Below are 24998 nucleotides of genomic sequence, written 5' to 3'. Positions count from 1 at the left end.
GTAGATGAAGTTATTTTCTTTCCTTTTTTTTTTTTTTTTTTAAGATGACCTTATTGCCAGAACCCCCTTCTGATTCTGTACTTAACTCTCCTTGATTTTGTTCCTTGCAGGTATGTTGAATCTAAAAAGGACAGAGTCACAGTAGTCTTCAGCACAGTGTTTAAGGATGACGACGATGTGGTCATTGGAAAGGTGTTCATGCAGGTATGAAGTGGACATCTTGGGGAAAAACAACGGCATGGTGACTTACATCTTTGCACCAAAACACTGCAAGCATAGAAGTAAGAACCAGCAGCTCTGTTGATGTTGGAACTTGTTGAAGATTTGATAAATACCCTCAATCAAACTCACTGAATGTTATATTTTAGTGGTTTCAGCCTGTAGGACAGGGCAAGAGGATGAATTGGGTATTAAACATACTAACCATGACTAAATGTTAAGTATCCTTCCTATCATGGAGTCTTAGATCTAAATCTTTGGTCACATTTCCTCAGATTCTTAACAAGGTCTATTCTTGGCATGTATTGTTGTACAGTCTTTTAAGCATGGTCTGTGGTAGCCAGATATAGTAGTGCATGCCTGTATCCCAGCGGCTCAGGAGGCTGAGGCAGGAGGACTGTGAGTTCAAAGTCAGCCTCAGCAAAAGCAAGGTGCTAAGCCACTCAGTGAGACCCTGCCTCTAAATAAAATAGAAAATAGGGCTGGGGATATGGTTCAGTGGTCGAGTGCCCCTGAGTTCAATCCCCAGAACCAAAAAAAAAAAAAAAAAGTGTATGGTAAATTCTTAAGTAGTAGACCACTGCATTCATAGATGAAGTTGTTGACCTGGTAAAGAGGCTCAGCTTGAGTTGGAATCACTGTAGAATGCCTCCCTAAGAAACTGTGCTTCTGCCAAAAAGAGTAATGGTGTGTGTTAGGACACTTTGTGATTGGAGTTTTGGTATAGTTTGATTCATTTCATCCATTGTAGCTGAGGCATCTTGTCTGCTAGCCAATTGCTGACTATAGGAAGAGAGTTGATGTTGGTTTCTAATTGTTGAGGCTGGTTTCTTCTGAGATAGCTCAGCATTCAAAATAGAGTATAGTAGTTAAAAATTTTTAAGACCTCAGTACATTATCATTTTATTCCTTGTCAGAGTGATAAGATTTTTAACTTTTGGAACAAAATCTTTTTTTGCCAAATAGAGTTGAAAGACAGCTGTGCTTAACATACTGAGATTATGTGTTCGTAGCCCTCAGTGACTAGGAGAATCTTCAGAACATGTCCTCAGTTTGATCCATCTCTAGTAACTTTTTGTGTTTTGGCTAATTAATCAAACTGGTTTGAGAGTCTCTGCAAAAGAATTTGAAATACTAACACTTTGGCATTATAGTACTAATACACACAAACACATACACACACACAAATTTTGAAGGTCCTTAAAGTAAGCCTTGAGACAGTCATTTCATGTATTTTTATGCAGAATTGACAGGGAAATTTAATGCAGTAACTTAGAATTGGGCTAAATCCAAACTAAGGCACTAATTTTAAAAGCTATGAAGTATATATTTAGACTTGGCTGGGGTTTCCCCCCACACCAATCTTGTTCCATTTTATTCCAGGAAATATCTTAACTTATTTTTATACTTTAAACAGGCCTTATCCTGGAGAGTTTATTGGAGATGTGTTCCTTCGGAGTTTTTGTTTGTTTGTTTGTTTGGTTTTTGTTTTTAATGAATTTAAACTCTTTCCTCAAACTCAAATGGTAGGGTTAGGGATGCTTACCTAAAAGGAGAAACCGGCTCTGTTGCATTTTTTTAATTGCCATCTTTCCAGTTAGTGACTGTCCATTCTAGTAATGGGAAAAAAATTGAGTTCAGAAGCCATCTGTCCTGCCACCCTTTCCAGATTAAGAAGCTGGGGTAATTTTTTGGAAATGTCCATAACAGTGGACTTTAGCTTAGTTTGTCCCAAAGTAAATTGTCTGAATTTTTTTACCTAGGTCTAGAATTTTAAGTTTCTAGGAAAGAAGAGTAGATGCTCAGTACAGAATATTGTGACTTGGAAATATAGTTTGAAGTTCCTGATGGTCACTAATCTGCTTGCTGTGGGCCATTGTGGACTTTCCCTTGCTGGCATGCACCAACAGCCCAATCAACACACAAGTCCTGCTTTTGTCACTTACCATGAAGTCTCTGAGGGCTGCTTACTGCCTTTGGGAGAAAGATAGGAATTGTGTTCCCCCACTCACAGGGTTGCCTTGCTACCAAAGTGTGTTGTCTTTGTGGGTGTACCAGCCAAGCCCTGTAGGGAGCCTAGTAGGTGTCAACCTTTCAGACTCATTCCATGAAAAGCAATAGGACCAGCAGTATGCTCCTAGAGAACTAGAATTCTTTTCATATTATAAAATCTTAAAGTCAAGCTACTGAGAAAAGTGAAGTAGAAACCACTAGTTTCTTTATGTTCTGGGACAAGACAGTCTACCTTTTAGGCAGTTCTGAAAGTGTTTTTTGAGGGCACTTTCTGTCTTTATTTCCTAAAATGAGAACACCATGTCAAAGTCAGTAATTTTGGTAGATATTGCCAAATTCTTCTCTTTGGGGGGTTATAATGTTTTTCCCCGAACCAGCAGTGGATGAGTGCCTATTTCTGCAGTGTGCAGTCAAATTTTTGGATTTCTGCTGCTGATACATTAACAGTGATTACTACTACATCTTCTTACAAGTGAGGTCAAAATCTTTTTTGTTTCCAGGCATGATGGTGCATGCCCGTAAACTCAGCAGCTCAGGAGGCTGTGGCAGGAGGATCACAGGTTGAAAGTTAGCCTCAGCAACTTAGCAAAGCTGTAAGCAACTTAGTGAGACCCTGTCTTAAAAATAAATAAAAAGGGCTGGGTGTTTGGCTCAGTGGTTAAACGCCCTTGGGTTCTATCCCTGGTACCAAAAAAAAAAAAGAAAGAATTTTTTATGTTAAAGACCGTGTATTTTTCTTTTCCTCTGAAGTGACTCTTTATGTCCTTTGCTCATTTTTCTGTTGAGTCAATATTCTCAATTTCTATATATTTTATATATTTTTTAGTAGTAGATGGACACAGTATCTTTATTTTTATATGGTGCTGAGGATCAGACCCAGTGCCTCACCATGTAAGGCTGGCGCTCTACCACTGAGCTACAGCCCCAGCCCAATTTCTGTATATTCTAGAGAGGTTAGCCCTTCATCTTCATCTGGTAAGAATGGCAGTTATTTTTCCAATTTGTCCAACTATGTTTTGTGGGATTTGTCTTCACATGGTAGTTTGTTTTATGTAATCAAATTGATCAGTTTTCTCCTTTGGATTCTAGATTTTTGAGTCAGGGTGTTAGAAAGCCCTCCCTTCTCTAAGGTTATATTTACCTGAAAGATGGATCTTTTTTTGTAAATGACTGCCATTGATCCCAGGAGGGGATCAATGCTCCTTAAGTCTATGCTTGCCAGGAACAGTGTTGCATACCTATAGTCTCAGCAACTTGGTAGGCTAAGATCAGAGGATTGCAAATCCAAGGCCTCAGAAACTTAGCAAAACCCTATCTAATAAAAGGCCTGGGGATGTAGCTCAGTGGTAAAGGACCCCTGGGTTAGATCCCTAATAAGGGGGTGGGGGACTATGCTTATATCCTGATTTAAGATTTTATATTTAAAATTGCTGTATCTGTTTGGATTTGTTCTTAACTTCCTATGATAAATTATACTTTGATGAAAGAAAGAAATAGTATCCTTATATTCAAAAGATGCTCTAGTCATAGAGAAAAAAGGAAGGCAATATGGTTGGTTTACCTGTAATACAGACACAAAGATGGGGGAGTGTTAAGATGGATTTGTTGTTTTTAAGTATAAGAGAGATAATCAAGAAAAAACAAAGACATCAGATTAAAATGTATTATTTTCCATACACAGACTAATGAAATGGTGTCGAGTCACCACAAGTTTACAGATTCCCCATCTGTTGTGAATAACACATGATTACCTATGATTTTTGAGACTTTAATATGTAGAGACACTGAATAAACAAGAAAATACAAGCATTTATTGTTCTGTTTGATCCCTTAAGGCTAAAAAGTAGAACCAATAGAAAATAGAAAACTTCCCAATTTTTATAGATTAAAGGCATTTTCCAAAGAAGGACAATTTCAGAAGCTTTGCTTTGCGAATATTATTTGGGATTATCTTGGCTCCTTTCCTGCTTCCCCAAATATTTTTCCATTGGAAAACAAAATGTGTTGAGATGGAAACTAATCTGACACAGTTTATAGTCATTTCTTTCCCACAAACTTTTGGAAGCCAGGCAAGGCTTGTTTGGAGGAAGTATCCCAGATTCTGGTGAGTGGGACTCCCTACACATTATCTATCCTTTGCTGAGGACTTGCTAATCAGTGTGTGTTCTTCCTACCTGCAAATGGAAACATGCTTCTTACTCTTTTTATGGTGCAGTGATCCTGTATCAGCTGGGGCAGAAGCACTTTCTTTCCTTCAGCAGGCCTGTGCTGGACAGCTTCTTTGAAGGACAGAGGAATAGAAACAAAGATGAATAAAGCAGGAGCTGTGACTTAAAGAACTCAACCTGGTAGGGAAGCCAGACACATTAATATAAAGTGTCATCATAGAAGTTTTGTAGAAAACAGATGGCAGCACCAATAAGAGAACAGCCAACTCTCCCTGGCTATTGGAGTTGGCATTATAGAAGAGGTAATAAGCAGCAGCAAAAGAACATAGCAGATCTAATTACTTATGTGACCCTGCTTTCAGTTTCCTAACCTCAGAGACTTTGGAAAGCCTTCAGCTCTGCACTTGTGCCCTGTCTTAAAAGGTTACTCAACGAATGAGGTCGTTTTTTGGTGTTTTTTTTTTTTTTGGCCGGGGTCAAGGTGGGGGGTTGCTGGGAATTGAACCCAGGGGTTTATACATGCTAGCCAAGCACTATACCACTGAGCTGTACCCCCAGCCTACCCCTACAGTTAATTTGAATCATCCTGTGTGTTAGAAAGTTACCAAAGGGATGCCTTCTATCTCTTGTCCATTTACATAGAAATGTATGGACTGTAAAAGTCTGAGGTCTGTAAATTAGAAAATAAAAGAAATAGCCTGATTTTTACATCCTCAATCATTTTTTGATAATTTGGTGAGGAAAAATGCATTTTATTAAGAGTGATGAGGGGGCTGGGGACGTGGCTCAAGCGGTAGCACGCTCGCCTGGCATGCGTGCAGCCCGGATTCCATCCTCAGCACCACATACAAACGAAGGTGTTATGTCCACCGATAACTAAAAAATAAATATTAAAAAAAAATTCTCTCTCTCTCTCAAAAAAAAAAAAAAGAATGATGAGTTCTTGTATAGAATGTTGATATTTTGTTCAGGGCTACTAAGGAACAAGAATTAAAAATCATGTTATTTCTCATGGTACAAGGTCTTGCTATCTTTCTGAGCACCAAGACAACTCACAGCTCCATTATCATCTGCTCCCAAGAATGGCTTAAATTTGCTCTAGAATTTTGATTGATGAATTCTAAATGTTGACAGGTTCTAGGAAACCTCAACAAATAGAACTTGGGTAAAGGTCTGGGACCCAGAAAGCATGGTATTCCTGAAACTGGAAAAAATGGAGGTGGGGGCCATGGGAACCCTGGGAAATTTGTTGACTCATGAAGGCTTTCTGTGCATAGATAGGAGGGAGGTAAGACTAACTAAAGCCTGTGTTCACCATGGAGTTTTAAAGACTTCCTTAAAAATCCAACCTTTTTTTACATTACATTTACTCATAAGACAGTAAGGAGCAATAGTACTTATCTTAAATGTAACCAGTGCTTTGCAGTTTGTTTAGTGTTAGATATAATTTTATCACCTATGTTAGTCTAAAATGAGAGAAAGGAGCTGGGATTGGTGCACACATGTGATTGAAGCTTCTCAGGAAGCTAAGGCAGAAGAATGTCAAGTTTGAGGCCAGCCTGGGCAACTTGGCAAGAAGCAAGACCCTGTCACAAAAATTTAAAGGGGGAAGGAGAAGCACCACAGTGATAAAGCACCCCTGGGTTTAAAATCCAGTACTGCAAAATAAAAATAAAAAAGAAGAGGAAAAGGATTAGCAATCTTTTGCATCACATTGGAAGATCTGGCTTGTTAAGTACTTTGTAATCTAGCCCTTTTGAACCTAAAGTGCACTAGAGCAGTCAGCACTGTATGGTTCAGGTCAGGCATAGTTTATTTTTAGCCATCTGCTGGTCCAGGGGGCTACAAAAGTCACACTGCATAGGACACACACCATAGCATAAATTGCTGCTCATCTTACACCAGCTTATCTTGCTTCGTCTCCACAGGAGTTCAAAGAAGGACGTCGAGCCAGCCACACAGCCCCCCAGGTCCTCTTTAGCCACAGGGAACCTCCTCTGGAACTGAAAGATACAGATGCCGCTGTGGGCGACAACATTGGCTACATTACCTTTGGTGAGCTGGGTATAGGTGCCTCTCATGTGGCCTTCCTGAGTTCACAGCAGAGTGCATAAATCAGAAGAGCCTTGGTTAATGTTTTAAGATAGGCAGAAGCAGGCATATCAACTTGTTCCTGTTGCCACCACTGTGCCCGTGGGAGGGTGTCAGGGTGCACTGATTACAGAGTAGGCCAGGTGCTATTTTTGTACAGTAATCATTTCCTTTTTCTTTTCTCTCCTTTTCTTAAATATTAAGGCAAAAAGGGTAGCTTCTGATGTCAAGAGTTAGGGACAAAACCACATCAGCTTTGCTAAGCAGTTAGAGTTCATTGTCATTTGATATTTCTTGGTTTTTTTGCTGCTTAAGCCTGAGCTCAGCTATCATTCATTTATTTTCCTTTACCACTGAAGAAACGAACTCCAGTCTTTTCTCCTTCCAACACTTCAACCTGTGAACTGGTTCATTCACACACGTACCTAATGCCACTGAAATGTTTTGTAAAGTTTTATTTAATTGACCTTTGAGCTGAAGGTGTACCTGCTTATTGATGAATTTCTTGATTTATCATATTATGTTAAATTTAAGATATATATACTTTCCCCCCCATATTATTGTCCTTGAACTTTAGGTGCACCTTAATTTTCATGGTGTTCAGTTTAATTGGCAACATCTCTTTATGGTACATAAGATCTTGGTAAATTTACAGTCATGTACATAGTAGATTCTTTGAAACAGATACCTCCTAGTCTAATGTCCATTTCTTTTTAGGCCAAGACATTCCTTTTCATTTCAGCAAAACTTTGGGGGTCTTGCTGATACTAAGATCAATGAGTAAAGGAGGTGCAAAAGATAAGAGAATTCCAAAAAGCCCAAGGGAAAGGAGGAACACAGATCTGCAGATGATTGGAGCCCAGCCTGTCAAGAAAGTTCAGATCCTTATATCAAGCAGATCCCACTGATTGGTTTTCTCCAGCAAAAATATAAGATTTTCTCTGGGATCACATTTCACTAAAGTCTTACTTTGTACTTCAGCACAAAGAACTCAGGATAGGCAGGAATTGGTAACCATGTGGCAGTCAGGGAATAGATGTGATGCAGCATGTACCATCACAAATTCCAGACCTGGAATGAGTGCTCAGGCCCATGCCCCATGTTCTCCCATGAACTCCCCTGTTTGCACTCATTGGCAGCGCCCCCTGGCTATACTCTTCACCCACTTTGTCACAAGGTCAAAACCCTGCTTGTGATTACTGAAGCAAAGAGACTGAACTCAGGCAGAGAGCATGAAGTTGCCTACAGGCTGCTGATCTCTCCAGTCCTTTGGCATTCGTGCTGCGCCCTGATGCCTTGTCTGTTCCCCTCACCCTCAGTGCTGTTCCCTCGCCACACCAACGCTAGCGCTCGAGACAACACCATCAACCTGATCCACACATTCCGGGACTACTTGCACTACCATATCAAGTGCTCTAAGGTGAGGAGGCACCAGCTTCTGGGTCCAGGTTATTGATATGTTTCTTAAGTAGATACTTCCAGGGACTTCAAGAAATCATCCCTGTGCTAGGCGTGGGGGAGTGGCTCAGTGGTGGAGGGCTTACCTAGCATGCACAGGGGCCTGGATTTGATCCCGGCACTGAAAAGGCAGAGAGATGAGTTTGTGTTTATAGAATTGCTCCCCTTTCTGCTTCCTATGTGGCCTGGGTCAGTTTTCCCAGTATATGCTCCCAAATTTTCCCAATGGCTATTCCTAAGGAAAGAGTTGTCTTTCTAGAGCATACCTCTGCTTCAGTACCTGCTGTGTTTGCTCCCAGGCCTATATTCACACTCGTATGCGGGCAAAAACATCTGACTTCCTCAAGGTGCTGAACCGTGCACGCCCAGATGCTGAGAAAAAAGAAATGAAAACAATCACGTAAGTAGGACAGGACTGAACTAACCCAGAAGAAAATGGATACTGATGGCCTGGCCCTGCTGGTGTCTGGGCAGTGCTGCATGTGAGACCAGCAGGACTGGGCTGGGCCTGTAGCTACAAGAGTGAAGGTGGGGTTCACAGAGTTTCACTTCTTAATGGACCAGGAGGGGTTTCCTTGTTTCCACATCTTTGTGAGCTGAAAGAATGGCAGCTAGGAAAAACAAAGGGACCTTTTTACTAAATCACTATTCTCAATGTGTGAGAGTAAGTTGCTTATGGACATTTAGTTGTGTAAAGAGGCCTGGAATCACCCCAAGTGTTCGTTCTCCTGGTCTGCTCAGCAGGAAGGTGGCGTGGAAAGGAAGGCCACCTTGGTCAGGGTGGAAGTGATGAACAGAGCTGTGAACAGTGTAGCTCTGTGTGGGAGAGCCCAACCTGGCAAAGGACTTAGAAAATTCAGTCTTTAGACAAGGTGTCAGGTCTTAGTTCTGCTCCTGATAAAATTTGGGCTGTCTTGTTCTCAAGACTGTTTATTCTCCACATGTGCACTCGCTCGTGCACTCTCCCCCCTTTTTTTTTTTGGTACCAGGAATTAAACCCAGGGATGCTCAACCATTGAGCCACATCTCCAGCCCTTTTTTGTGTTTTTATTTAGAAACAGGGTCTCACTAAGTTGCTTAGGGCCTCAGCCTCCCATGCTGCTGGGATTACAGGCCTGGCCACCATACCCAGCTTATCTGCTGTTTGTGCCCTTGAATTAGAGATGTTGAGGTAAACTAGGCTCCCCTCTCCATCAAGGCCAGTACACTTGCCAGCACTATTGCTATTAGGAGAAACCTTTGGTGGGTGTGGCATGTAGAGGCACCAAGCTCCTTCCATTGATGTGGAGGCCTCTTCTACCAAGTTAGTTTCTGTTGCCATTTGAAAGGATTCAAGAGCTGTCTGGCTGAATACTGAGCCGCAGGTGAGGGTTTTCAGTCACAGAATGTTAGGTGTTTTCACAAAGCAATTGAATTCACCTACAACTTTATTTTTTTATTTTTTATTTTTTAAAGAGAGAGTGAGAGAGAGAGAGGTAGAGAAAGAGAGAGAGAATTTTTTAATATTTATTTTTTAGTATTTGGCGGACACAACATCTTTGTTTGTATGTGGTGCTGAGGATCGAACCCAGGCCGCACATATGCCAGGCGAGCGCGCTACCGCTTGAGCCACATCCCCAGCCCCTCACCTACAACTTTAGACAAAGGCCTTTCTGTATTCTGTGCTGCCACTCAGACCCAAAGGAATGGAAGTCAGCTTGTAGCTGGATCCTCTACTTAGAGTAGCATGTCCAAATGCTATGCCATGAAGTGGCCATCTCTAGTCTGCTCTGCAGCTGCATAGCATATCCTAAAATGACAATACTAGGAAGAAGGTAGCAGGTGAGAATGTGCCTGGGACACACATGCTCTTGCTGCCCCTCCTTTCAGAACCTTGTCTCCATCCTGGCATCAGCAGTTCCCTTTGTTTGCTTGCTCTTCACAGAGCGCTTTACTCACCCGGCACTACTTTGTTGACCTCCAGTGTGAGGCAGCCAATTGCATGCCACTTTCAGGACCAGGAGAGAGGCAGTTCACTAGAGGCCAGGAGGAGAATTGACATCTAGCTGCAGCCAAAAGGTGGCATATACCTGCTCTGGAGGCTGAGAAGGAGATCATTTGAGCCTAGGAGTTCAAGGCCAGCCTGGGCAACATCTTTTTTTTTTTTTTTTCAGAATTTTAATATTTATTTTTTAGTTTTCGGCGGACACAACATCTTTATTTGTATGTGGTGCTGAGGATCGAACCCGGGCCGCACGCACGCCAGGCGAGCGCGCTACCGCTTGAGCCACATCCCCAGCCCCTGGGCAACATCTTGAGCTCAAGAAAAGGGCTCGGGGTGGGACAGGGGACCAAGAAAAATAAAAGATTCCAGGTGTAGTGGTGCACACCTGTAATCCTAGCAACTCTGAGACAGAAGGATCATAAGTTCTTAAGACCAGCCTCAGCAACTTAGGGAGACCCTGTCTAAAAAAAATCAGGATATTGAAATAGTTCCAGAGCTGCCTGCGTCACAATTACCCTAGTAATTGTTTGACTACTAAGGCCAGCCCTGCTGGTCTCACATGTAGCAGTGCCTAGCAATAGCTTCCTGTCCTGATGGGAAACCTAGAAAAGGATGAGACTGTGAACATATTTTCCATAAACTTCCATCCTACAACTTAGAGTGGCTCCACTTATTCTACTCTGTGATCTCTTTGACAGAGTTAGGCCCCAAAAAGGAGAAGAGGGAGGGATATAACTGCATTTTCCATGAAAACCAGATTATGTTATTAATGAGGGATAAGAGTTCAGTTGCTCAGCCATGGGCAGGAGAAGCCAGGCGCCCCATAAGCAGAATGAGAGTAGTTTACAGAAGCATGGACAGGTGAAATAAGGTGTTGGTCCTGCTTTGAGAAGCAGGGCCCTGGATCTCAGGTTGACTGAGAATCAGCACCTGTCAATGCTCTGCTTTTTATCTAGGGGGACAGGTAATCAAACATGATTTCATTTGGGAATGGGTGAGACATTTGGACAGGAAACATTGAGAAGAGAACCCTTCTGGGTAAATATGGGTGGAGCTCAGGAACAGAGAACCAGGCCAGAGTCACTGCATGACAACAGAGCTGTCTTTAACCTTGGAAGGTTTAAAGATTGCCTTGACCTGTCTGCCATCTGGTGAGAGATTAAAGAACTGCTCTCTAGGAGTCCTCAAAGGGATCTGCTGAATAGATGAGCCTAAGCTAACTAGCTAGTACTGGACAATTGAGTGCGTCTGAAGTTCAGGTCCATCTGGGCCATCTAGAAATTGGACAGGTGATTCTCCATCTACTTGATACATTTGGTGTCCTTAAGGGATTAACATAGTCATTACCTGGTACCCCAGAGTATTCAATAGGAAGAAAGATGGTGGAACCATTCTGCAAAAACTGGGTCTTGACCTTGCCCCTGTGGCTCCAGGACCTCTGCCTGAAGAATCACCCTTCCCTCCTCTTGTTTGGTGTCCCTTTGGTATCCTACCCCTACCTAGTCCAGGACTGTGGGGTGGAAGGAAAGGACAGCCAGAAATCATCCTTCACCTTTACTCTCTGCTTTTGGAGGGGGAAGACGTTTTCATCCCGCTAACTCTTGGGAACAGAGGAGGAAATGCTGGTGACCGAAGGCTGGACCGCTTGCTACTGGATAATCGTAGCCCATCGTGTTGCACCTCTCCAGGTTCTTAAGGGATTCTCCCTTTGGGTTCCATTTTGTACGCATTTGGAAAATAATCTGCAGAAACGAGCTGTGCTTGCAAGGACTTCATAGTTCTCAAGAATTAAAAAAAAGAGGAAAAAAAAAAAAGAATTCCACTTGATCAACTTAATTCCTTTTCTTTTATCTTCCATCCCTCACTCCCCTCCCCTCCCACCCTCTTTTCCAAGCTGTTTCGCTTTGCAATATGTTATTGGTAATGAGTTGCAGGATAATGCAATCCTAACTTGTTTTCTCCTAAATATTTGAGTTCAAAACTCCTGTATCTAAAGAAATACGGTTGGGGACATTAATAAAGAAAATCTTTCTATCTTAATTGAGAATTTGCTGGGTTTCTGGACTGGTGAGTCAAAAAGAGAAGAGGAGAGAAGAAGGGCAGACCTGAGCTGAGAAACCTTAGGTTCAGGAGCCCATGCAATGTCTATCCTCACCTTTAGAGGAGAGAATGGCTAGCTAGTGAGCTAGAAACTTCCCATAAAGCTTGGTTGCTGGGACTACATGGCCAGGAATCTCCTGGATAGTGACAAGCAAATTAAAGTGGTTTTGGCTTATTTTGTCATGAATAATGCATAGCATTTCCCAAAGCGTGCAGCATTTTGGTGCATTTAATTCTGCAGGACGTCCATGGCTATTCGGGTGTGGATCTCATGCAAACTGACACAGTTCCTCTTTTTCACGCAATATCTGAAAAGATGGGCAGTCCACAAAGCTGTCTTTGGAAGATGGCCACATAACAGAGTAGGGAACCTAGCAGAGCACTGATCCCTGAGATAAAATTGGTTCCAGAAATTCGGTTGGTAAGAAATTTATCCAGAGTTTTAGGGGCATCTGAAATGGTCTGAGGGGTATCCTAATGGTTTCTGCCTTCTGTCTCATCTCAGGCAGTGTGTTTTAGATTGGTTTGAGGTCCATTAATGAATTTTGAAATCACCCAACTATATAACAACCAGCATTTTTTTCCCCTAAACTTGTGATTTTGAAATACCTATAGATTCATATATTTTTTTGTTTGTTTTTGTGATACTGGGAATCAAAGCCCGGGACTTATGCATTCTAGACAAGTGCTCTACCCCTGAGCTACATCCTCAGCCCTACTTTGAGATTTTATTTACCTCCCTTCTAGTTTCCCCAATGAGGATACCTTGAACGATTATAGTATATTGTCACAACCAGGAAAATGACATTGGCAGAGTCTGTCCACCTTCTTCACATTTTATTAGATATTAAATATACTTGTTTGTGTCTGTGTTGTGTATTTCTGTGCATTTTTCTCACATGTGTACTTTGACACCAGCATTTTTAAAAAATGGAATAGCATAGGGATATGGCTTTAGTGGTAGAGCACTTCCCTGGCATGCATGAGGCCCTTGGGTTCAACCCGCAGCACCAAAATATATATGGAATAGTATAGACGTCTCAGTTAGGGTGCCACATCCATTCAGTATTGATTTGGAGCCATGTTTTTGTTGCACTTCCACCTGGATGGGAGTGGAGGGATATCTTTTTACTGAGTCACAGTCAAGTAGTTAGAGTCCCAGATTGCAGGTTGTTTTTTACTTCATTTACATGGTTTCCAAGGAGCTCCAGGTTCCCTGGCCACCTGCTTCTGGCAGGTGGAAAATGAGGCTAAATATAAATAAATATACTGGGAGAAGTATTGGTCCCCAATCACTATTTAAGGGGGTTTCAAGGCTGATTTTGACTAGCCCCAGTTGTGTTCTCACTGGCTTCAGCATCACTCCCTGGTAAGTTGGAATTCACTATGTTTTCTTGCTAATAGAATCAGATTGTTCTGAAGTACTACAGGTGGCAAAACCAGGTTATTTAGAAAATATAAAGTTAGGAGAATAAAAAGCATTAAACATTCTTTACAGTAGTAAATCCTAAAAAATATCTAAGTCCAAGATGCTTTGTCAGCATAAAAACCCGTGCTGGTGCAAACCCCCTCCCAGGTCTATCCCTTTCTCTTTACCTATTTCCAAGACATCTTTGACCTTGGTGTGGAAGTAGTCTCAAGATTCTTGCTCCTCTGTGGGCAAAGAGACCCACCGTGACTTTACTGAAGGCCCATAGGACTATGGGAGGGGAACATTTCATGATGGGGACCAAGCACACTGAGGAATGTGATGTGGTTAGGATTATTATTAACTGGATCACCTGCCCTGAGGGCCCACACCTGGGAGTTTTACATGTCTTTGGATTTGAGCTGCACAGATATGAAACAGGGTTTTGAAGAAACTAGTTCAAATCCAAGTTCCACCTCTGAAGAGTTCTGTGACAACAAATTTCTTAATCTGAACTCTAGTTGTGTCATTAGTTGGATGTAATGCCATCTACTCCACAGACTGCTTAAAAAAAAAGATAAATGTTTGTCACATTATGGGAATCTATAATATCTGTGAGTGTTTTGGTTTGGGATTTTGGCACTGCCAGGCATCATCAATCCCAAGACCTCATGCATTGTAAACAAGCACATTCCTACTAGGCTACACCTCCTGCCCTGTAATTATAACTTAAATGCAACTTAATTTTAGTTTCCTTTATATATTCAAAGGGATCAGAAGTAGCAGGATTATTGGAGAGTCAAAGTCCAATATAAGACAAACCTTATTCAAGTCCTGGTGTTTTTCCAGGCCTCCCTCTATGATAGTTGTACTTGTGCCTGCTTGCATGGCCTTTATTGTGGAGTTGGGTGGGAGTTGAGCCAGCCAGGACAGTGGGAATCTCTGTACTTGGATGAAGTGGAACCTGAGCAGGAAAGGAAAAAACCCTGACCATTGCAACAAACTCCTGTGGCAGCTGATACAGGGCAGTTGCCATTCAGATGGCCCATCCCATTGTACCCTTGATCCAACAGCTGCAGCTGGGTCTGCTGTGGTGATGAGTGTGAGGCCAACCAATGCCACCCTCTTCTGGGGATTGCTGCACACTAGACTTCCTGTGACTTCTAGGGTATCTATCCAGACAGCTGTCCCAGATCTGAAGAATCTGACCAGGTTTGTTTGGCCATACTGGGGATCAAACCCATGGCTTCCCACAGGCTAGGCTAGTGTCTACCACTGAGTCACAGCCCAGTCCCATCTTGCCATTTAGACCTAACAAAAAGGACAGGATTTCTGCCCAAACAGCTGATCAACAGCTTCCTAGATCCTGGCCAGTCTCTGGGTAGAGCTCATCCACTCTTACCACAGGGAAGTAGGAAATGTTGAAGCAGCAGCTGGAGGTCACCCAGGGTCCAAGAGGCCTCATGTACTGCACCCACTGATTCCCAGACATTGTGGGTCAGCAGAGGAATTCAAATACCTAAAAGAGATGGTAGTGGACAGAGAAGGCCCAGAAGGCTTCTGGGCCAGAGTCAGTCACCCTGACACATGCTGTATGTCAGGAGAGCAGGTCCAGGCACAACCAGCCAGATGGAGCATCTGGAAACTTGCACCAGAGCCTTCTGGGCAAACGGGAGAAGCCTGAGCATGAGTCAGTCCCAAGGCTTGACAGGAACAGAGAAGAACCAGAGGATCTGATAAGGAAGGAGCAGGCTGAGTGGGGGACAGAACACAGGCTCCCACCCTCCTGAGTTGTACCCCTCACACGTCATGCCACACACAGTGTTTAGACAGAGCAGTGAAGAAGAAACACAGACATCCTGGATCCTGTGGGGAGGAGGCCAGGGCTGGGAACAGAAGGCAGTCTGTTTATTCTTGGCAGCCCCAAATCCAAGGGGCCCTGCACCCATTTCTGTCCAGATCCTAGGCTGAACTCTCCAGGGCCCAGGATCTCTGCCCAGCCCTGCCAGATAGCATGGATCTGAGGACCTTGTGGAGAATGGGTTTGAAGCTGGCTGTTCTCTTCCTATTATGTCCCAATAGAAGTCCCACCTTGCAAGACCCTGAATGGCAAGCAGAGCCAGTCTCCAAGAGCATTAAAGTCCCCTTGCTCTCTGCTGTGCTCTTCAGATTGTTCCTCAGGTCTCGCCAAGAGCCTTCTTGCTGTGGTTGCAGCTTTTTCCTTCCTGTTCCAGTTTTAAGGGAGTGTGGCTGGGCCCCTCTCCTCCCTCACCCCAAAACCACACTTGATACAAGGTGGAAATCAGGCACCATACCTCTTGGCTTTTCTGCCTTCCCTCTCACCGAGTTTCCTCAGTTTCTCTGTGCAGCAAAGTGTCATTCCCTTGCTTTTCATAGGTCCCCTATCTGCCTTTCTCAGCAGAGTCCTAAAGGGTACAGGTGCAGAAAAGGGCAGAAGGCCTAATAATGTTAATGACTGTCCTTCATTGGGTGCTATCTACCAACTGCTGGTCTGTTTCACATGATCTTAGTCCTGTAAGGGGTGTGTATAATTAGGAGTTCCATTTTTCAGATAAGGAAACCAAGGCAAGAGAACTTTAGCAATCCACCAAAGTTTTGGCCCAAGCTGGAAAAGAGTAGAATCGCAGCCAACTCTCATTCCAGCCCAGTCTCATTCCTCTACCCCTGACCTACATCCCCAGCCCTTTTTATTTTCTGTTTTCATACAGGGTCTCCCTAAGTTGCCCAGGTTGGCCTCAAACTTGTGATCCTATGTCAGCCATGAAGTGTCTGGCATTACAAGTGTGTGCCACCATGCCCTGGGGGCTCACACCTCTTAAAGATCATCATGGTGGAGGAAGGATAACAGTCATTTGTTGAGATGACACCTCCCTCATCTCTCCCTTTAGCATCAAGCACTCGGGTATCTCCGGTTGCCTCTTGGCCCATGATATTCCCCACAGTAACCCCAAAAGGTGGTCTTATAAACTAAAAGGCCCTTCAGTTGATGGGATGGGGGACTGAAGATCCCAACCACTGCCACCATCTCTCTCACACACACATACACTACCCTTGGGTGTGCTGGCAGGAATATGGGAGCTGGCTGTGCACTTGCCTGGCTGGCTGCCTCAGATTTAAGGATCATAAAATATAGCTGTACTAGCTGATGTAGGAGGTGGGTAGGGGTAGGCAGTCATTACCATTCATTAACTGAAATGCATTTTTCAGATGAGTGAGGCAGTGACAGGCAAGGCTCCCAGCTAGGGAGACTACCATCTAAGTAGGGGAACTTAGGTGGCACCATGTGGCCTGTAGCCAGGGAGAGGGTCACTGGTACTGGAGGATAAGGAAGGGAGACAAGGAGCCAAGAGGGAGGCCTCTCGGTGGCTCCAGCTCAGAATGTGCCAGGTCCCACCCCCAGAGGCGGGGCCAGGGCTGGGCCCGCCAGCCACAGCTCTGGGAACCCGGGCAGTGTAGAGCCTGGACGGGGAGCTGGGGCTCTACTGCCCCAGAGTGGATGCACCATGCACTCGCCGGCCAGGCACCAGACTTGGTCCCAAGCCCTGAAAGGCTAGCTGCTGTGACTCCCTGACACTCAGGAAAGCCCAGGCTGGTGAGCAACACCTGTCCACAGCCACCATGTGAGTACCTACGCCCCTCCCGCCAGTCTCCCAGGCCCAGATCCTGAAAAGGCCACTGCACTGGCCCAGGCCACAGACCCTCCAGGGTATGTGGTGGCCCAGTGTGTACCCCCCTGCGACATTACTCCTGGGGGGCTGATCCTTGCCTTTCTTGCTGCTTCAAGGATCATAAAATATAGCTGTACTAGCTGATGTAGGATCATAAAATATAGCTTTGGTGTAGGTGGGGGACTCGCTCAGAATAGTGCTAGGAACTCCAGTTCAGACCAAGTCTTATGGGGTTTAATAATGTTGATGGTGTAAGGAGGAAGGAGAACAGAAACTGGGGGAATCGCTGAAAAGGGAAGGATGTCTGGGTGGGAGGCACTGGGAGGAGATTCAGTAAGAGGAAACAGGAGTGGCTGGGGAGGACGGGGTAATGCCCTTGCCAAAGGTGTAAGGTACTGGGTTCAATCCTCAGCACCACATAAACAAAATAAAGATATTGTGAACATCTACCAAAAAAACAAATGGTAACTGGAGGTAAGGGGAGGGAAAAGGGCACTTGCCTAGGGGTTAAGGTGGGAAGGGAAGGCAAGGCAACACTCTGCTCAGGGTGGCCTTGAGGCCAATTCTGACCCAGGATGGAGGGAAGGAAGGGAGGAATCCCTTCCTTATTGACTTTGATCCTAGCAACAGCAGCTGCTTCCCTGTTGACAGAAGCAGGAGCTCCCACAGGACCCAGGACCCCTCCCTCTGGCCCCAGCATGTGGCCATGGGGCTGAAACCTGGATAGAAAGTTAAGGGAAGGACAGAGAGGCCAGGCCCTGCCCACCAGCCCCTCCTCCCTATCCTCGTCCCGCTTTAGCATCTGGAAGCATGGGGGTCCTCTCTCTGCTTGCTGGCATCTCCACGCTCAAAGCCAAGCATGCATCCCCTCCCCCACCCTTTCCTCCAGTTCCCCGGAAGAGCCTGTTGCTATCATGCAGTGGACGAGTTTATGGACTGGAAGTCCTACCCGGAGGCTGCTCACTGAGCTGTACCAGACTGCAAGGGTGCAGGGGGTGGAGGTGCAAGGACAGGGCACCCCACTGTGCCCCAGGCCTGGGGAGCAAGAGACCACTCCACACCAGCCAGACCCTGTCATTTCTTTGGGCTCAGAGCCTCATTGGGTGGGGCAGAGGCTGGACAAAATTATTTGGATGGGTCTGCTTTTCAATCTAAATAAGCATAAACACAGCTGCCCAGAGCCCAGGCAGATGACCGAAATGGGCAATGCTGCCTGTTGGAGACTGGTCAACTGCCTGAAAGGCAGCCACTGCCCTGCTACCATATAGGAAATGTGTCACCATACCTCGCTTTTGCAGAGAAACCAAAAATATGAATTCTTGTATATAATTTTAAAAATTGGCAACTAATTCCAAAAAATGTGTATCGGCACACAGGATATGGCCCACAGTCTGGGTCTGCAGCCTCTGGATTACTGTGCAGTCCCCACCAGAAGGACAGTGACCTGAAGCCCCAGGCTAACTCTGGCCACCCCCCTCCTCCATCCAGGCATGCCGGTTGCTGCTCCAGACCTCCCCCATTCCAAGGCCCAAGATGACACCCAACAGCACTGGGGAGGTGGCCATCCCCATCCCTATGGTGGCTATGGGGCTCTCCCTGACCCTGGCAAGCCTCATTGTGGCCGCCAACCTTCTTCTGGCACTGGGCATCGCTCGAGACCACCGCCTGCGCAGCCCCCCTGCTGGCTGCTTCTTCCTGAGCCTGCTGCTGGCTGGGATGCTCACAGGGCTGGCACTGCCCACGCTGCCAGTGCTGTGGAACCAAAGCCGCAGGGGTTATTGGTCCTGCCTCCTCCTCTACTTGGCTCCCAACTTCTCCTTCCTCTCTCTGCTGGCCAATCTGCTGCTGGTACATGGAGAGCGCTACAGGGCAGTGCTGCAGCCACTCCAGCCCCAAGGGAGCACTCGGCTGGCCCTGCTCCTCACATGGACTGGTCCCCTGCTCTTTGCCAGTCTGCCGGCTCTGGGGTGGAACCACTGGAGCCCCAACGCCAACTGTAGCTCCCAGGCTGTGTTCCCAGCTCCCTACCTCTACATTGAAATCTTTGGGCTCCTGCTGCCTGCTGTGGGGGCTGCTGCCCTTCTCTCTGCCCGAGTATTGGTCACTGCCCACCGCCAGCTACAGGACATCCGCCGGCTAGAACGGGCAGTGTGTCGCGATGCACCCTCTGCCCTGGCCCGCACCCTCACCTGGAGGCAGGCCAAGGCACAAGCTGGAGCCACACTGCTATTTGGGCTATGCTGGGGACCCTATGTGGCCACCTTGCTCCTGTCGGTCCTGGCCTATGAGCAGCGCCCACCACTGGGGCCTGGAACTCTGTTATCCCTCCTCTCACTGGGCAGTGCCAGTGCAGCAGCTGTGCCTGTGGCCATGGGTCTGGGTGATCAGCGCTACACAGCCCCCTGGAGGGCAGCCACGCAAAGGTGGCTACGGGTGCTGTGGGGAAGAACCTCCAGGGATAGTCCTGGTCCCAGCATGGCCTACCACACCAGCAGCCAAAGCATCATTGATTTGGACTTGAACTAGGGGAAGGGCCGCAGCTGTCTCCTAGAAGCATCTGTCCATCTCAGCCATCAAATCCCTTTCCATATGTCCCCTCTTCTCTGGAACAGAAATCATTCCCCTGTTGGATCCCCACCCTGAGGGAATAAAGCTCCTCTGGCCACTTATAGTGATCTCACTCCTTACCTCAAGAGAGTGGCTGGTGGAACACTCACAGAAAGAACCTCAAGACAGATGTGTGCCAGGGAGACTCCACTCCAGACAAGCACGTAATTGTCAGTGTGAACAAACCACGGCCCCGGAGAGGCTGGGCTGGCACTCTCAACATCCAGCAGTTTGGGAGAGCTTCCCACTGACATGGCCTTCGCCAGTTCCTCCTTGTATCCAGCCACCACAAAACCTTCACAGACACTGCCTCTGGGAAGTATATTTTATTTACATTTTTAAAATCTGTTAACTAGTATCTCTTCCTCCTTTCCACCCCCAAAGACTTGGGAAGGGAAAGAACGGGAACCTCAAAGACCTACTCCCCACATACAAATACACACCCATGGCTCACACCAGCAAATGAAAGTGAAAGAGAAAGAGGCCTGTCCCTCCCGCTGAAGGGCCCCTAGGTCTGGGTGAGGAGAAGGGAGGGGGCCCGAGGGCGGGGTCTCAAGGAGAAGAAAAGGACAGAGGGAGGCAGGTCAGTTAAAGGGGTTGGGAAGCAATTGAGCCCCCCCTCCTTTTCCCTCTGTACCCTGCGCCTCACAGGGCAAAGGGGGGGTCTCCCTTCATCCCCCTCAACACCAGACACCAAGTCAGAGGCCACAGCCATTAACGGTCAGGTCTCTGGACACAAAATACTTTCGCTTTGTGATCTCCTGACGTGGTCACCACCAGGGAGGCATCTCTGTGAACAGAAAGCACAGGGTTGAAGGGACTAAGGCCCTGGGTCAGGCTCCAGCAGCACACTCTGATTCTGGGTCCCTAATAACTAGTGCCACGCTGACCATCAACCCTCCATGCAAATAGCAGAGCGGACAGGAGAGGCAGTCCCCCTGGCATGGGAGCACAGAGCTGAGTGGGATGGAGCATCAGTCTCGGCCTCTCCACTCATGACCAAGAGGCGATACCCGGGCAGATCACTGCCAACCACTGGCCTAAGACTTGTTAAAAGATGACTCCCAGGGCTGGAAACCCTTAGGCTTCCCAGTACTGCTGTCTCACAGGCTGCAACCAGGCCTTGGGTCTCAATGCCCTCCTCTTGGAAATCCCTTCCATACCCCAAGACCCCATACTAGTGCCACTTTCCAAATACAGTGGTCCCAGCCCTTTCCCACTTCACGTACTTGCTGAGGGCAAAGTCCAGGATCTCAGCCGTGTGGCCCCGGTAGTCGGTCAGCAGGCGGCCTGTCCGGGCATCCCAGAGGCGCACGACACCATCCAGGCTGCAGGTGTACACCACAGCTGTGCCTGCCTCCCACAGCAGCTGCACGATGCCCGACTGCCCCAGGACACAGAGCAAGGTGGCAGATGTGTCAGATACCGGGGATGGGAGAAGAAAGACATCTGTTCCCAACTCTCAGTGAGGGAGGTTCACAGGGAAGGAGAGGGTAGGAGCCAGGTTTGGGGTGGACGCTCCCAGAGGCCAGGGCTTCTCTGTGACCATGACCACAGCCCACCAGCAACCCAGCTCCAACTACCTTACCTGGTGCTGACACTGGTGCCTGAGGGTCTGGGTAGACAGGTCATAGATGGCCAAGGTTCCATCCAGGTAACCAACAGCTGCCAGCGGCATCCTGGGCAGTGGAGCACCAGGAAGCTTGTGAGACCCTGGACTCATACCCACTCTCCTCCCTGGTCCCCCTGCCCAGCCCCCCACAGGCCTCTCCCCCAGTCCCTCTCATCTCCAGGCCAAGGCTCAGGCTCACACTCACACACTGCAGAAGCCCAAGGACTCCACCGAATTGGATTCGCTCTCCTCCCCTTCTCCCAGGTTGGGCTGGGAGGCCACAGTCTCAGGTCTGAAAACACCCACCACCTATCAGCCAGAGGAGATGATCAGAGGAGGTCCAGGACCCTCAGTCCCCAACAGACAGCAGCAGAGTGAGGAACAAGAAAGGAAAGGCAGAAGACTTGGGAAAACAAGAGGCCCCCAGCCAGGCTCCAGGTCTGCTCACCTTGCCGGTGGTGGCACTGACCAGTTTGGCCTGGCAGTCCACAGAGCCAGTCAGGATCAGGCTGCCATCCTGGTTGGCAGCAACACAGGTCAAAGGGCCCTGGTGACCCTCAGTCCCTAGGAAGAAGCAGGGGACAAGATAGGCTCAGTCCTGCCCTGATTCTCAGCCTTCTCCCATGAAGGCCCAGTTTAACACTTCCCCCACCTCTGGTACCTTTTAATACATGGATGGGGTTTCCCTGTTTCAGGTCCCAAATCCTAATGGTGCCATCTTCATAGCCTACCACAGCTCTCTTTCCTAAAGGATCAGACGCACCAATGAAAAGAGAATAGAGGGCACATTCACACACTAAGCAAGGGGGTGGAGGAGGAGAGGAGAAAGGGCAGAGCTGGGGCCCAGGGGGAGCTCAGGGAAGGGCATAACCTGGGATCCCCCTCTACACCCAGGAGAACACGCAAGACAGTACTCTCACCGTCAGGGAGGACACGACCACAGGTGGCTGGGCAGTTGGGGCCCTGGAAGGTCTTGCAGTCACCATTCGGGACCTTCCACATCCAGGTGTTGCCATCGGCTGTGCCTGCCAGTAGGACAGGTGCCCGAGGATGCCACTCCATCCACTAGGCAGAAAGAAGGATCAGCAGGGAGGCCCATTATACCAGCCCACCTAAGGAACCTGTCCCTTAAGTCCCCCTGAAAGTTTTCCTGCTTCTGGGGTCAGTAGGAACTTTCAAGTCAACAGGTACATTTGCTATAACTTTGGGTACACTGGCTCAGAGCAGGCTTGTCCACTAGAGGTAATACAGGCCCCCAAATCTCTTGTCCCAACCTGTGGTTCCACAAAGTTGGATCCCACTCTGAAGAAATTACCTCCAGATCTCCTGCTTCGAAGGACCAGACCTCCTCCTTTGTGTCCACCTGCCACACTTTCAACAGACCACTCATGTCCCCTGTGGCCACTAAGGTAGAGTCATGGCTGAAACCAGCACAAGTCACAGAGTCTTTATGGCCTGCCAAGAAAAGTGGGCAGAAAAAGAAGAAAATTTAGGGTACTTAAGTGCTGGGGACACATGACCCAGCTCCCTTGCCCCCTGAAAGACCTACTAGGGAAAAAAGCAGGCAGTCTCCACCAAAACAAGTGGCCAAACACTGCAGCTCTAGGAACTAACACCTCCAGGTCTCCCCAGTAGAGATATCGCTGGCCCCTACTCAACCAAGTGGAGCCTGAGCTTCCTTTGCCTTGCCCCTCTGTTCCCTTTACACATCTGCCTGAAATCCCCACATCCTTTTCCCACTTACTCCTATGCCAGTGTTACTTCCTCTCAGGCCTTTCCTAAACTCTGTTTGCCAATTAGCATCTCCTGCCCCTAAGCCTACAACAGACTATGTTGTTATTCTTCTTTGTGTTCCTGGGACCCAGCCCAGAGCTGATACAAAACAAAGGTCAACAGATGGCTCTCAGATGCTCAACTACCACAGATCACCCCCAAAAGATCTCCAAAGGAACAGGACCTCCCCCAGGCCTCCACTCCAGCCCCCTCACCTGCACACTCAAAGAGTAGCTCCCCATCACTGAGCCTCCAGACAAAGGCTTTGTCATCTTCACCCCCTGTCACTGCCAAGGTGTTAGTCTTGGGATCCAGGCTCACACAAAACACGGATGCTGTCCCAAAAGATAATCCACAGGTGAGGGGACGGGGCTCCCACCTAGAGTTCTGTCCTTTAGAACCTTTAGGAAGCCCACCCTCTTTCACCCAAAGCAATATGTCTTCTCTCCTGGAAAAAAAAAAAGGTGCATTCAAATTCTTCTAAGTTGTAAGCAGTAAGTTGTTAGAGAAATCCTTCCCCAACCTGCTGAGCTCGAAGTCTTTCTCCAGGGCAGATTCATACTGTTCTGTTCCCCTCACCACCCCCCCACTGAAACTGTGGACAGTACAGGGCTTACAATTCTCAGCATGGGATGCCACCAGGCTGGGTATGAATACAGTGAAGAGAGCATCGTGTTATTAGCTTCTTAGTAAGAGCTGTTATTGAACAGATTATATAAAAAGTGCTCAAAAAGATACATTTTTCAGCATAAATTACCTCTAATTTCCATTCAGGTTACGTTCATTAACTTCCACCAAAGGCTAACTTTTTAAGAGAAAACTTAAGGCCAGAGAAGTTATTGAAGGTGACAAATTGGTAAAAAGGAGAGGTAGGATTTAAACCCAGGTGACTCAATTGACTCCAGTGCCATTCTTCTCTCTGATCCCTACCTGTGAACTCCTGCAGGACAAGGCCAACAGCTTTCCCAACTTGTCTTTCATAACGCTCTGTAGGCAGCAAATGTGCAATGCTCAAATGCCCACCTGGACTAATTTAAAGAGGATCTCCTCAGAGGCCTACCTGAGTGCAAGGCAAAGGTGACCTCACTATCATCGGGGCCCTCCATACTGCTGACCACTCCTTCCTGGGGTTCCAGGACCCAGCCCTCCTCGTTGCCCTCTTCCTCTTCTTCTTCCTCCTCAAAGTCCACATCTTCCATCTCTTGGGCCAGATCATCTGTTTTGGGGAGAGTGTTAAAAGATGAGGCTCAGGAGGCGTTAAGAGGGATGGGAATAAGCATGAGAAGGCCGAGGCTGGGGTAGGTCATGTGGCCACAGGGTAGGGTGTAGCGGGGGCTAAGGGGCAGGAGGAGGGGGCGTGTGAGGCGCAGCATACGAGGCAAGGTCTGAGGACCCGGGGTTGGCCGGCAACCGTGTGGGAAGAGAGGACCGAGGGCATGATGGGAAGGGGGTGTGTGAGGGGAAGGGCTAGGGGAGGCGTCAGGGAACCCCCACCCCGCCAGGCCTGACAACTAAGTGTGGGGGCAGGGTAAGGGACAGGGAGAGGAATGTCGGTAAGAATGACCGGTAGGGTGAAGAGGGGAGCGGGGAGAAGCAAGGGTCAGAGGCCAGGGGTTAGCGCCTCCTGTCCCATGGCCTGAGCACAAGCAGTTCTCACCCGGGTCCGGCGGGCCAGGATCCAGTTCTACCACCTCGATAATCTCCTCATCACCATGGAAGCTTAGGGTCTCCAGCGGGGGGGTGTCAGCGGCGGCCCCGCTTTCTGATTCGGACTCCATGCGGCGCAGGCGGCCGATCCACTTCTCTGGGCCCAAACGCCTCCCAGAGTCAGCTCTGCGCGGCGACGCGGAACTCGAGCCCCTCCTCCCGGGAGGAA

The 24998-nt window shown here is 47.3% G+C and overlaps 3 protein-coding genes across 4 annotated transcripts in view; 2 read left to right on the top strand and 1 right to left on the bottom strand.

The window, feature by feature from the left end:
- The window catches only part of Arpc2 (actin related protein 2/3 complex subunit 2), a 31132-nt gene extending 19159 nt beyond the window's left edge, over positions 1–11973 (top strand). The window contains exons 7-11 of the mRNA XM_027941972.2: positions 111–204; positions 6329–6455; positions 7811–7911; positions 8249–8349; positions 11507–11973. Coding sequence (XP_027797773.1) covers positions 111–204; positions 6329–6455; positions 7811–7911; positions 8249–8349; positions 11507–11531 — 448 coding nt within the window. The 3' untranslated portion in view covers positions 11532–11973. The remainder of the gene's footprint in view (positions 1–110; positions 205–6328; positions 6456–7810; positions 7912–8248; positions 8350–11506) is intronic.
- A 4946-nt stretch (positions 11974–16919) lies between these two features.
- On the top strand, positions 16920–19799 carry Gpbar1 (G protein-coupled bile acid receptor 1). Of its 2 annotated transcripts, none has more exons than XM_027941719.3 (2): positions 16920–17082; positions 18619–19799. In XM_027941719.3, the coding sequence occupies exon 2, from the start codon at positions 18664–18666 to the stop codon at positions 19654–19656; it is 993 nt and encodes a 330-aa protein (XP_027797520.2). In that variant the 5' UTR covers positions 16920–17082; positions 18619–18663; the 3' UTR covers positions 19657–19799. The 2 variants fall into 2 exon arrangements, with proteins under 2 accessions (XP_027797520.2, XP_027797519.2); XM_027941718.3 differs by having other exon boundaries at positions 18507–19799.
- A 249-nt stretch (positions 19800–20048) lies between these two features.
- Positions 20049–24980, bottom strand: Aamp (angio associated migratory cell protein). The gene is made up of 11 exons (XM_027941717.3): positions 24780–24980; positions 24183–24338; positions 23338–23457; positions 22665–22804; positions 22270–22414; positions 22011–22094; positions 21798–21913; positions 21555–21658; positions 21326–21416; positions 20967–21121; positions 20049–20527 (listed from the first exon to the last, which is right to left on the bottom strand). Exons 1-11 carry the CDS (start codon positions 24898–24900, stop codon positions 20452–20454), a joined length of 1308 nt encoding a protein of 435 aa, XP_027797518.1. The 5' UTR covers positions 24901–24980; the 3' UTR covers positions 20049–20451.
- Positions 24981–24998: the final 18 nt, after the last annotated feature.

The sequence above is a fragment of the Marmota flaviventris genome, chromosome 11, assembly GCF_047511675.1.
Source record: "Marmota flaviventris isolate mMarFla1 chromosome 11, mMarFla1.hap1, whole genome shotgun sequence".
Taxonomy (NCBI): Eukaryota; Metazoa; Chordata; class Mammalia; order Rodentia; family Sciuridae; genus Marmota; species Marmota flaviventris.
This window is presented reverse-complemented; position numbering and strand designations above follow the sequence as displayed.